Source organism: Lepidochelys kempii, chromosome 1 (assembly GCF_965140265.1).
Source record: "Lepidochelys kempii isolate rLepKem1 chromosome 1, rLepKem1.hap2, whole genome shotgun sequence".
Taxonomy (NCBI): domain Eukaryota; kingdom Metazoa; phylum Chordata; order Testudines; family Cheloniidae; genus Lepidochelys; species Lepidochelys kempii.
Window position 1 is genome coordinate 235,810,305 of NC_133256.1, and position 14,320 is coordinate 235,824,624.

The 14,320-nt window shown below is 40.3% G+C and overlaps 1 protein-coding gene across 1 annotated transcript in view; it reads right to left on the reverse strand.

Annotated features, from left to right (window-relative positions):
* Positions 1–14,320, reverse strand: part of PIK3C2G (phosphatidylinositol-4-phosphate 3-kinase catalytic subunit type 2 gamma) — a 278,348-nt gene that overhangs the window by 83,700 nt on the left and 180,328 nt on the right. The window contains exon 24 of the mRNA XM_073335036.1: positions 769–925. Coding sequence (XP_073191137.1) covers positions 769–925 — 157 coding nt within the window. The remainder of the gene's footprint in view (positions 1–768; positions 926–14,320) is intronic.

The window sequence follows — 14,320 nt, forward strand, 5'->3', positions numbered from 1 at the left end:
TGTACGGTTAGTTTATTTAGTTCTCTTCTTTAATTCCGAACAGAGTTAGGAAATGGCTATTTGAAAACCTGGAATTAGGACCGGGTGAAATATTCACCAAAGAAAACCTTTTAATTTGAGTTGCTCTGCAATTGGTTGAAATCTTACAAAAATGTTTCAATTTTGAAAAAAAAAAAGGGTGAAACTTTAATATCAGCAACAATATAATTAGCTTTCACACAAAAGAGAGGGCAGAATGATGTTTTGCAGGCACAAAGGTGGCACTCTAAATAAAGTTACTAACATTTGCATGGGAAAAAGAATTCCTGGAAATGTGGCAATGCTCTAAATCACAGTACTAGAGACTTGGCAGAATTTGATTATTTTACAACTTTGAGTGATAACATCGATTCCTAAATTTAAGCATTTTTTCAAGTTTTATCGATTTACATTTTCACAACTGCATGAAATTATTTAATGACAGTAGACACTGAGATTCAAAGTTAAACCTTTAGAACGGTTAACAAATTGTACACATCACATGTCAAAATATACAAAGTAAAGACCCTTAAGTCAAATGCTAGTAACTTCTCAAGCAGCATTTTTCTTACTTTTCCTTAATGTAAATTTAGTTTATTAGTGGTAAAAATATATATATTAATTGGTTTGGGGGTGTACAATGAAATTGACATTTACCGATAAAAATCGAATTCTTCTAAGCCTAGCTACAGGGGAAAAAGAAAACAAGAGGGATTGGGGTTTTTTTGGTTACATCCCTGACATTCTTACCATCTCCAGCAGGTTCAAGAGCAATTGGCTGTGTTTCCTGACTATATTATAAGCTCGACAGCAAAGCTCCACAAACTCTTGGAAGCGCTGTGGGTTTTTTCCACCTTCTGTGATGAAATACTCCATCTCTGAAGTGAAGATAAAAGGTGCTCGGTCCCTTGGAAAAACAAGATACAATGAAAAATGGCAAAATCTCTCAGATGGCTGATCTTTTTAACTCCTTGATAATATTTGTTTTCCCAATCTTTCCCTTCTCATTATTTCTTCCCTCCCTTCCTCCAGGGTGGATAACTCCAGGCCAGAACACCCAGTGATGCTGACTAATTGTGGCAGACACAGGTCTCTAGGTGAGATCTTCTTAGTGCAAATGGTTGGGAGCAATTTGGGGAAGCCAACAACTGAACACGATTTTTTAAAATGCATTTTTAACTCTCACTGCTTCAGTTTCCGACTCCCTGCCTCAGAAAAATGGTCTTGATGATGAATCATATTCTCCCCTGATACTGAAATATTTAAATGCTGTACTTGAACAGAGTGGGATATAAATATAACTCCCTACCAGGCAAGAAGTGTATTTAAAACAAACAAAATCCCCCCAAAGCTAGGGTGCTTTTCTGCTTTTGAGCACACAACTGTGAAGGGTTGGTTCTTATCTCAGCTGCACCAGAATAAATCCAGATAAACACTGACTTTTATCCAGTTACTCTGGATTTAGATGGATATAAATTACTAGCAGAATCTGGGCCCATGGCTTGCTTTTTTAATAACTTGTGGATTTTGTAACTATGCTATGGTATTGCAAAAGAAAATGAATTAGCCAGGCTTTTGCTAAAAATTCTCCCTTTTGAGAGCTTCAGCTTTAACATAGCCTGATATACTGTTTTACCCCAGCACAGAGAGAACTACTGCAGGATTTTATTCCTCATAACTGTGTATACAGATATATGTAAACAGATCAGAGAGCTATAACCCAGGAAATATACACAGTGGATTAGATTTAACCCTGAGCTAGAGGTGAGCCTGAGCCAACCTCCAAAATCTAAATATTCCCAAATCTTTGGGAGATTTGAACTCCAGACACATTTTTTACAGTTTGGGGCCCTTCTCTAGTTAAAAATTCACTCAAGAGGGGTCTGACCCCATTCCAGTTGCTGATTCTTCCCCACAAGAAACCTGAACATCTTCCCTACAAACGATTTCCATCTCAGCATCCCCCAGCTCATTACCAGTCTCCTTAATCTCCTGCAGACACATGCTCTTTGTATGGTTGCAGTGATTAAGCTGAGTTGCATTGGATGCTCATTGTGGGGCTTGGAAATTCACCCCAGGCAAAACTGGCAGCTTTCCTTGGATTCTTATTGCTCTGAATACCTCCCCTTTCCCACAGTGTCTGGATTAAAGCCTCCCACCCACCCTCTCTCTGCCTTTAAAAACTATCCACACATAGGTGGGGGGAGAAGGGGATCAATCTAAGATACGCAACTTCAGCTACGAGAATAGCGTAGCTGAAGTCGACGTATCTTAGATCGACTTAGAATCACTTACTTCGCATCCTCGCGGTACGGGATCGACCGCTGCCGCTCCCCTGTCGACTCCGCTTCCGCCTCTCGCCCTGGTGGAGTTCCGGAGTCAACAGCAGAGCGATCGGGGATCGATTTATTGCGTCTACACTAGATGCGATAAATTGATCCCTGATAGATCGATCACTACCCACCGATCCGGCGGGTAGTGTAGACGTGGCCTTAGAGACAGAAGTTATTTCCATCCCCTGCTTAACACAGCTACTTCTCTTTGACATTAACCTCTAAATATTCCTATATCATTACTGATGGAGATTTGAACCGAGGACATTCACTCAAGTCAGCCTGGGAGATAGTCACAGAGCCAAGCCTGCAAAACTGATCATTTTCACCTAATATAGGAGATGGGTCCAACCCCAAACCCTGGATTTTAAAGCTCCTCCATTTTTGGTGGTGTTTAAAAACCAAACCTCAATCTCAGATTTGCGGCAGGGTCCTCTCTTTATAAGGGGCCTAGTCACATCTCCAGATATGAAGCACCACTGTGCTCTGTGATGTTTGAAATCCATGTCTGAATTCTGAGATTTGCATCCATCTACACAGAGAAATAAGATATTCTGTGAAAGCACAGTTATTCTAAAGCAAGGTCAAATCTCTCATGTTAAATCAGCAACATGGTTATTTGAGCTGAAATCAGAAACTTCGAGTAACAGAGTTTTCTAGTGGAAGACGCAATTTGGGGTACAGCACGACTTTCATATGGCACAGTGGCTACTAGCATTAAGCAATTTTTGTAGGTTTTATTGAGCATGTAACTGGTATTTGACAGCTCTTGTATGTTTTGCAGCATTAGCTATGTTGTAAGAAGTTTTGAAACAGTTTACAAGGTTCTTAAATTTCTCAATTTCCTTCAAGTCTCCCTTCTAAGGTGCTGGACCTTTCCTCATATTCATCTGAAAAATATGATGTAGAAAATTGATTTCCTCTGGAACATTTAAGCCTGGTTTTGCTCAAGCTCTTCTGATGTCACAGTCTCTCTCTTCCATGGTAACCAGATACTAAAACTCCAGGGCTGCAAGTATTTAATCCAGCTAAAAGCTCACAAAGGGAGCACCTCCCAATTAAAAAAAAAAATAGCAACATGAAAAGTATAACATAGGAGAGGAAACAAGAATCATCAATATGGGAAACAGAGGACCTCTTAATTGAGATATCTTTAAAAACTAATTTTCAGTGACAACAGGCTTTTAAAGGCTGTGTAAAATACATCTACAAGGGTGAATTTCTGCATGTGTCCCTTTCTGCCTGCTACTTTTCAGAAGCCCTGTTTGAAATATAAAAAGCATGGAGGGGAAAAAGATGCCCCATAAATGACTCCTGGACTGCAAAGTGTAAACTGCACTTTGTCAACCCATCATACATGTTCAAGTTTATACCATCAGAAATAAATGGTGACTGCCGTTTCAGTCTATATATGGAAGAGGTAACGTCTGTTCCAGAGCTGAAAAATCGCCCTCAGTTATGCCTCTTTCTCCGAACATATATAAACACATAGCAGCCAATGAAACAGAGGAGGCATGAGAAGAGGCTTATCTGTGTGCATACACTGTCTAATGCTACTGTACATAAGTATATGTTTGTTTGCCTGGCAGCTCTTTCTTCCTTGATGTGCACTGCCTGAAACTCAGTACATAGTGACATTCAATCAAAAAAATCAGCAGCTCATTAGAAGGCACAGGAATAATACCTATAACAGATATATGGCCCATTTGGATATAAATCTGCTAGGGATGGTGTTTCTATGCATTCAACTACACAGGCCTGAACATGAAATGGTACATTTTCCAGTTCACCCCAGGTCCTAACACATGCTACTGTTAGTATGACATCCAGATTGTCACAGTTTCAGGGTAATTGGATCTGTTTTTACCTTCTGTGGTCCCCCATTTAAAGTTTCTGGCTCCCAGATGTCACATCTCTTGGATGAGACTCACATCTCTCTCCCGCCTGACAGGGGCTTTAAGGCGGCACAGTTCCCTGCCTTACACTGTGATATCCACGGCAAGCCAGTTTGCCTAATGGCCAGCCTCTGTGTGTTGCTTTCTCTCCAAGGGCTATGAACAGTATATTGCCAGCAGTTACAAGTTACTGCACAGCTCCTTCTAAAGAAGCACCTTTATTCTTAAGGTAAAAGCATTACAGAGAAAACAATAGACAGATTTAAAACACACACAAAAATATCATGAGTTACTCATCAGCCCCCATGGGACCCTAGTAGGCTAGAGTCTTTCCAAACCTTCTACAAGAGTTGGAGTCTCCCTTGGACAGAAGGTCCTATCATTTGCTGGACCAGAAAGAAGATCCCTAGTCAGTTTAAATGCATCCTTTTTACGACAGAAGCCCTTTCTTTGTCTGTAGGTCTCTGGAAAACCCAGTGTGAACATGCATATGCAAACGACCCCAGGGGGTGGTACTTCTCCAGACGTGTTTACAACTTGAGTGATTCACCTTAAATCATCATCCATTGTTTTTAGTTCCTGGAGAAGCTAAAAGCAACCCTCCCGCACAGCTGCATACAATTCCTGGCCCACAGTGATACATAAACCATTCATAACCTTAATACAATATGTTCCTCCAAAGATATTTCACGGGGTTTCAATATTTGTCACACAGATCATAAATAAGTCATATAGTATATCACCACTATGGGGGCCGAAAGAGCAAGGATTCCATATCATCACCAATATGTGCACGAATGAGGCCCCATGGGCCAAAATGCAGATCTCCATTAAACCCGTGTATCTTCAATTAAATCAGTGGGGTTGCATGTATATAACAGAGAAGATTTCCAGCCCCCAACATGCAGAGTGTTCACTTTTTATTTTCTGTTTTCGTGCTGCATTTGTGCAGCAAAATAAGAAGTAGGAGATTTGGCCTTTACTATGTCTCCATTTTGGAAGGCCTCACAAGCTTTTTTTCACCATATTATGCCCTCTATCTTACAATGGGCGCATGGGGGGAGCATATTTTTTAGTGTAAAAGTGATTTTGCGAAGAGCTGGTGTAACTTGGCCTTGACCATGTACCTGCAGCATATAAGCAAAATCAATGAAAGTGCATTATCAGGCCTCCTGTCTTCAATGAAAGCTGTGCCCCAGATGGGATGAATGGATCCTCTAGTTCTTTACAGTGGAAGTATTTCAACAAACAAGGGAATGCACACACTTAGGGCAAACAGGCTTTTATACAGTACTGGGATTTCAGGGGTTACATTTTGCTATAGCTGTGACCTAAGGTTTATTAAATTAATCCAAGGAAAAGCAAGCCCAGTGATGAATGTCACTGTAGATTGCTGTCAGATCTTCCAAATGTTCATGGGAATGGTTTTTAGTGTCCCTCCGGAGGCTAAGAATGTTTGGATGATATGACATGGGAAGCAGGGAAGGAACCAAGCCTCAAGTTATTGGATAGCTCAGCAGGCATAACAACAAACGAATTAGGGATAAGGAGAATATTTACCAGGACCTTACCATTGGCTGGAAACTTGCTACATCCCTAGAGTTGCAGAACAGCAAGATCCCTAGGGTTTACTGACCACTGGGATGAAACATCTGAAATAAGCTGATAATGAAGTTTATAAGGTCAGCAAAGATTCCAGCTTTCCCTACTCTGAATCCCACAGTATGGAACATGTTGTTTCCAGTGAGAAAGATGTCTCAACTTCCTCCTTTATTTAGTAACTGGAGCACATGAGACAAACAACAATTGACCTTTTCCCTGATTCAATCTAAATTTCCCATTGTGTTGTTAGGGGAAAGTTTATTCTAGTCACACCACAAGAGATGTAATGAGAAGATGTCAAAGATCAAAACAGTTTAACTTTAGATACAGTTCAATTGCTCATATGAACACAGGAGAGAGAGAGCGTGAGAAACCACTCAGAACTTTTACTAGTTTAAAATCAGTTGCTCCATCCACCCAGCCACACACTGGGTTTTCTAAAATCATCAAGGCTGAATTGTGAATAAGTAGTAGCACTCAGCAGGAATGACTGGAACTCAGATGCAACCAGTCAAAAAGCAAAGGTTTCAGTTAATGCTCAAATAAATTGGTTAGTCTCTAAGGTGCCACAAGTCCTCCTTTTCTTTTTGCGAATACAGACTTAACACGGCTGCTACTCTGAAACCTGTTTGAATGTGGATATCTTTTATTCTTCTGCAAAGCTAAAAGCTTATTTAAATAATGCACCGCATTATTTTTTAATTTAGGTGCTTAGCTCTGTAGGTTTGGCAAGGAAGGACAAACTTTGCATACACTATAGAAACAGGCTGTGAACTACTATACAGTAAAATCTGCCTTAAGCAACCACTTAAAAAGGTGAACAAAATCAGCTCTATAACAAAGGTGATCTCCTACTTTAGGAGAGCGATACAGTATTTAGTAAGCTTGAGGTTAATTTGGGGGAATAAGACAGGCGATAGACTAAGAACAGTAGCCTGATATACAAGGGTATTTATATAATGGGTGGCATAAAAATATTTTTGAGTGATCTCATGGGTGAACAGCAGCTCTGAGCCATGTCTAAAATACAAAGAATTATCCAAATACTCCATAATTCCTTAACTAGGTATAGAATTAATGAACCAGATCACCCACTGATCAAAAGTTAAAATGAAAAAGCATTTTTATAACCAAAATATTCAATGTTACTATGGTTTTTATTCTTAAATCTACATCAGTTCAAATATAATCCAGGCTGTTGGAGCCTGTAAAGTAACAATCAAATACAAGAAGTTTACAGGATGTGTTCAGAAGCACAGAGGATTTAGGTTCTGATCCAAAGTCTATTGAATTCAATAGAGAAACTCCCACTGACTACTTTAGGCCTTATCAAGTTCTTTGTAAGGAGTCACCAAGCAAGAATAAAAAGTGGGTTGCCCTATTTGCTTAGGGAAAAATGTGAGCATCACTAGTGCATGCCTCATGTGGATCAGTGAAAAAGTAGGCATGGGTCAGTGAAAACTTAAGCAAGGCCAGAGGGAAATTTGCAGCACTGTAAGCTGTCCCAACCACTGTCGAACCCCACACAGCACTAGGGCAGTGTAAAGTGACATTTCTTTGGGGAGTCTCTATACTGTGCAAGTTTGAGTGCATGGCACCTCAGAACTATGCACTGTATACTTGGGCTGGTGCCCGGGTGTACAGCGAGCTCAGTGAATGTGTGTGTCACAGACAAAGTCATGGTCATATCCTTTATGTTATTTTAATGCATTTGATCTCTTAAAGCTTTAAAATATATACTTAAAATCTATACAATAACTAAGATCTGTGCAACACAGTTCAATAAAGTGCACATTTCCCCCCAAACTCTGTGTAAACCTTCAAAACGATTGAACATTCCATTCTATATTTTGCTAATAGATTAGCCAAAAGCTACTCCTGCTCCCACCAAAGTGAACAGCATTTTTGCCGTTGTCTTCAATGGGAGCAGGATCAGCCCCAAAGCTGCCAGTTACATTGTCTCTGGCTCATTGTAAATCTATATTCAGTTGAGTCTTCTGTTTACTAAAGCAGACAATACAGAAGTGTAGAACTTCCAGACAGCTCCAAGTTTCTATTTATTTATTGCAAACTCTTGCGAAATAAAAAGCAGGCCCGTACCTTGTTGAGACCTCTATTCTTCCAACTATCCAGGGTTTATATACATATCTCTATATGTGTAAAGAGAATAGTCTGTATCCCAAATAGCAATTGCACATTAAAACCCATTAGAAGAGATTGAGTGAGTTTTGAACAGTCTGTCACCTAAAGTTAACCAGAATGTATTTCTCTAGAGGGATTTCTCCCAGCTTTTGTTTTTGTCTTTTAAACCTTTATTTATTGCAACAGACAGTTGGGAGGCTTCCAAACAGAGAACTCACGGTGAAGTGCTTTTTGAGGTCAGTGAGGCCTGAGGATCCACAAAGGGACATAAGCGTTGTGACACCCATTGTCACAACAGCTAACTTTTAGGTGCCTACAAAATCACTGGGACAACAATGGGATCCACAAAGCCTGAGTGAGGCACCTAGGCTCTGTATACAATGAATGGGGAGAGATAGGAACCTTAGAATGGGATCTACAAAAGCCAGCAAGCTAGGTGGCTCCCCGCCTAAGCTAGCCAATGGGAGATGCTCATGAGGGGATGTGTCCTAACCCCTACCCCTCTCAGGGAGATAGGCACCTAAGTCCAGGCTGCACAGAGGTACCTATCCCCACTAGTGCCATGCGAACTGGAGGAAGATAGGTGTACCTCCACCTTACTCTCATGAGGGCATGATCCAGTAGGCTTGTTCAGAGGCCACCAAATGCCACACAGAACAGCAGGGCGAAGGAAGAGACACTCCCTTATCATCTTTTGCTCAGTGGTTAAGGAGCTCATTGGGATGTGTGAGATCCCTGGTTCAAGTTCCCCCTCAGCCTGATGAGAAGGGTGGAGCTGAACAGAGATCTGCCATCTCTCGGAGAGGTGCCTTAGCCACTGGGCCATGAAATGATTCTCCCTCTTTTTCTGGCCCAATAAATAGTTAATTGTTCAATAATGTAATTAACAGTGGAACAACGTGAATAGGGGTCTCCCTCAATCTCTCCTATCAGAATATCCCATAGCCCAGTGGTTAAAGCACTAATTTGAGAGGTGGCAGATCCCTGTTCAAATTTCTGCTCATCAAGTTGAGGGGGGACTGGAAGCAGGGCTCTCCCACATCCCAGGTGAGTGCCGTTAGCACTTGGGTAAAGGGAGCTTTTTTCCCCACACTGTTTTGTGTGGAGTTGGGCCGCCAGTGAGCATGATCAGGCCCCATACACAACCGAGAGGGAGGACACCCTATCTTCCTCCGGTTCATGAATCGCTCTGGGGCTTAGGTGAGGGAAAGGCTCCCAGGTGCCTAAAGGCAGGCAGCAGTGTGCATACCAAGGGCCAGAAACATAGATACCTAGGGAAATATTCACTGCAAAACCTCAGGTGCTGAAAGAGTTTTGGTGCCTACAGGGTTAGGCAGCAGCCAAATGAGGTTTTTGTGGATCATAGTGGTGCCTAAAAATGGAACTTAGGCACTTAAATCTGGAGGTTAGGCGCCTAAGTACTTTTGTGGATCTGGGGCTGAAAGTTCTGAGCCTGGAGAAATTGTGGAAATGGCCCTTCAGATTAGGAGTGTTATGTTTTGATGCACAGTCCTCAACTGAGCAGGGGCCATCAATCAGGCTTGTACCCAGTCTGCCAGAAAACTTGGTTTTAACACTGGCCATTTCCTACTATTTCTCCTGCTTCTGGAGATACAGACAGGGGAAAAAAGTTGCCCTTTACACTGAAATCTCTTTTTGATCCCAGTTTCACTCATATAAGTTGTTATATTAGCATCCATGACAGTAGTTTTCCGAGCACAGGATTTTCAAAGGTATCATTGACTTTTATGGGAATTGTGCTTCTAAGTCACATCAGTGCTTTGGAAAATCCCACCCTGATTGACTTATAGATATGGATCCCAACCTACTGCTATTGAAAGCAATGGCAACTATCCCACTGAGCTTGGAAGTACTCACAATATATGTTCCAGACTGGATCTGATTTCCAGCCAGCACTATATACCTTGTTCAAGAGGCAAATTGCTCTTGATTAAGAACAGTAGTTTCTCATATTCTTCTGTAATTATTGAGCAAGTTCTTCAAGGTATTCAAGATATTTTCTTCCTTTTTAAAAAAAATAGTTGACACATATATACCTAGGCTTGGCAGAAGTTGATATTTATTTTTCATAAATGTTTATTTTTAAGCATATTTTTTATCTATTTAAATGTTCACTGGAGGGAAATTAGATGGGGTCAGACAATAATTATTTAATGGTAGTAGATGTTAAAATTTGAAAAGTTAAAGACTTCTAACAACATCACATGTAAAAATAAACCAAGTAAATAGCCTTATATCAAACTGTTATAAGTTCTCAAGCTGCATTTTTCCTACTTTACTTATCTGTTAATTTAGATTATTATAGATGGAAATATTTTTTCATCAGTTTGCATGTGTACAGTGAAATCAACCATTTACTAATATAGATCTAGTACTTCAAAGCCTATATATATATAGATAGATATAGATATGGTAGACATGTCCTTAAATTACATTTCCCTGTGCGATCACCACATTGTATATACTCTCTGTCCTGGCCAATATTCAGGGAAGTATTTATCTCATTGGACTGGCCCATGGTACAAGATGTAACCATGTCTGAACATGGCGGTCAACAATCATGCTCGTTGTATCGGGATTTAATCATGGTTAGCTGACATGATGCAGAACATGTTATAAATCCTTGTATACACTTGGTTAAACTGTGCTAAGACCCAATACAGCTAACACAATTGCCGACAACTGTTTATACAGCATTACATTTCATAGCATAAACCAAGCCATTGTGGTATCTTTCTTGTTAGGGACTCATCTGGAATGATCTTTCCTAGTAAGGAAGCTGGCAATGGACATGCCAACGCATGAGAGATGTGTGAATGGTTTTTCAGTTGGATGTATTGACATTTTGCTAGCCACAATCCCTCATCTATGCTGTTATCTGACCGCAAAATTTGAACAAGAAATTCAGTTCTCTCAGAGGGTTCATCCACTTGCACATCAAATAGGGACCAAGCCTTAAAAAAAGGACCACACCTCATAAAACATGCACTGTGATCTAAAGATTTAGAAGTCTAGAATGTTTTTCAATCATTGTCTCTTTTACTATTTTGTGGCACAGACCCATTTCTTATGTAGACTGATCAAATGGCACCATCAGAGTCTGGTTTAGACAAGCTTAGGTGCCTAAAGCTAGGACCATAACTCCATATTTAGGCACCCGACTAAGTGGTCTCAATTTTTGAGGAGCTGGCAACGAGCTATCAGACCATTTATTTGAGTGCTTTAATACAGATTTAAATACGTAACTTTTGGACACCCATGTTTTAAAATGTCAGCCACAGTTTTCTTGAAACCATAAATAATGGCTTTCTAAAAGCATCTCATTTTGCAGGTGGCAAGGAGTTTATTACCAGCTGTGTCTGATGTAACATGTAGAGGTGAGTGAGGGGGTTCAGCTGGCTAACAGTGATCACTACACAAATGACCTAGATATTCTGTAAGGGTGACTTCCCCATGGATAATAGCACCGATGAACTTTCAAAAGGCAAACTTTAAAGCTATTAGGAAAATGGTTTTAAAATAAACTGAATAGTAGGGAAAAAAACAAACAAAACACTTGGGTCTCAGCCAATGGACTATTCAATAACAGAAGTTTGTTCAAAAAACACGATATCAGAGGTATAGGATATCTGTGTATCATTAAGCAAAAAAAGATGAGACTAAACCCATGATGATTAAATGGCAATGTACAGGAATTCCTTAGGGCATAGATGGAAATTCTGCAAAATGACATGTCTCATCCATCTATCTATAATAGACTGCAGCACATTTTCCAGATAAGGATAATGGGCAAAATCAGAATGAAGCAGAAACAATGTTACCGAGATCAAGCCATATGGAATTCTTTAAATGCACTAGACCAGTGTTTCTCAACCATTTTGACACCAGGGACCAAGGCTTGCTACCTTACTAAACTGTCATGGACCGCTTGAGAGAAAAAAAATGAACAGGGCTTCACTGGTATTTCTTGCCAGGCTTTTCTTTTTTGTACTATCGCGTGTAAGGCATTACTTACTTGCTTATCAACACAGGGCCACTACTTCAGTTCTATTTGTTAAAATAAAGTCCAGTTCAGTAGGGGCGCTGGAACAATTTGGATAGTGGGGGTGCTGAGAGCCACTGAACCAAACTGTAAACCCTGTATATAATGGAAACCACTTCAAGCCACCCGGAGTTCCAGCACCTATCCAGTTCAAAAAGTTATGTGATATGAAAATGTTAACCTGATTTTTAAACATTGTTTCAAATGAAGGCTACCAATAATTTTGGCTACAAATTTTGTATACCTCATTTTGTACATTAGAGACAATTCAGTTAATTTAGTTTAAAAAAATTTAAAAAGTCAGATGCATTCACTCACCCTACTGTTAACGACATGTTTGTGCCTGTCTTGTAGATGCAAGTCTTTCGATCTGGGGATGAATGTTTGACACGGACACTTGGAGCATCTTTCCAATGCTCAGCTGGTTGCAGTATTTTGTTTTCGTTGCAGTCATCACTGAAAATCCAATTTTGCCAGGGTATGTGGAATGGAACGGGAGGAAAGTTTTGACAGTGAATTATCGAGTTGTGGGTATTCACTTCTGACTTTGATCCAGAAAACAGGTAGAGTCACTTCATGAAACGGTAACTTCAGACCCTCATCACTTGACAGTTCCAGCAACTTATCCTCCAATGATAGGTTTCAGAGTAGCAGCCGTGTTAGTCTGTATCCGCAAAAAGAAAAGGAGTACTTGTGGCACCTTAGAGACTAACCAATTTATTTGAGCATAAGTTTTTGTGAGCTACAGCTCACTTCATCGGATGCATCCGATGAAGTGAGCTGTAGCTCATGAAAGCTTATGCTCAAAATTGGTTAGTCTCTAAGGTGCCACAAGTACTCCTTTTCTTTTTCCTCCAATGATAGTGACAGAGAGGTCTCAGTTTCTAGAGAGGAACATGGATCATGAACCCATTGCTTTCCTTTTTGTGGATCAGAGTCTGATGGGAAATAGTCCTCAAATGTTTGGAGAGTTGATTTTAGATGGGATGCAATATTTTAGGTAGGAGAAGCAGATCCAAACCTTTACTATCATCAATAGCCAGAAATGCAAAAAATGGGAACATGTCATAATAGTTGCACTCGACTTTCTCTTTCCAGACTTGAGCTTTTTTTTTTTTTTTTTTTTTTAAAAGGCCATGATCTTGTCAGCCAATACAAAGACACTTGACATACACTGCCAAATATACAAGTTTGGCGAGCCATTGTAAATCCTGAAAGTATGCTGCCAGAGGAAACAGAAAGGCTTCAAGTTCACATACACTCGGTTTAATACTTTGCCATGGGATACCCGCCACACTTAAGCATGTGAGAGTAAGTGGTGGTGTTCAGACCCCATTTCTTCACACATTGTAGCAAAGATGTGAGAATTGAGTCCATTTGCTTTCACAAAATTCACAATTTTAACAACTATACCAAGGACATAAATTTCTCGGCTGCCAAGACCTTTTGATAAATGAAGCAGTGTGCTGCTTGAGCAGTCGGTGCAACTTCCATCACTCTCGCCACTACAACTGAATTGTGGCCGCTCCGTCAGTGCAAATTCCAATGCCGCGATCCTACTGAAGTCCATGTTCTGTCACATACTCATCTAGGACACAAAAGATTTCAGCACCTGTTGTGTTTTGTGGCAGTTCTTCTCAGCAGAGTAGATCTTTGTGAAATGCACCATCATAGGCATATCATAGGTACACATAAACAACAAGAACTGCTGCGATAGAAATGTCTGTTGATTCATTCAACTGAATTGTAAACCGGCTTTCTATCAACTGAGCTTTGATATCGGTAGAAGTGGTATAGCTTGACTTTAGTAAGGCTTTTGATACTGTCTCACATGACCTTCTCATAAACAAACAAACTTAGATGGAGATACTATAAGGCGGGTACATAACTGGTTTGGAAACTGTTCCCAGAGATCAGTTATCAGTGGATCATAGTCAAGCTGGAAGGACATATCGAGGAGGTCCCGCAGGGATCGGTTCTGGGTCTAGGTCTGTTCAGTAGCTTCATCAATGATTTAGATAATGACATAGAGAGTACACTTATAAAGTTTGTGGACAATACCAAGCTGGGAGGGGTTGCAAGTGCTTTGGAGGATAGGATTAAAATTCTAAATGATCTGGACAAACTGGAGAAATGATCTGAAGTAAACTGGATGAAATTCAATAAGGTCAAATGCAAAATACTCCACTTAGGAAGGAACAATCAGTTGCACACATACAAAATGGGAAATGACTGCCTAGGAAGGAGTACTGCAGAAAGAGATCTGG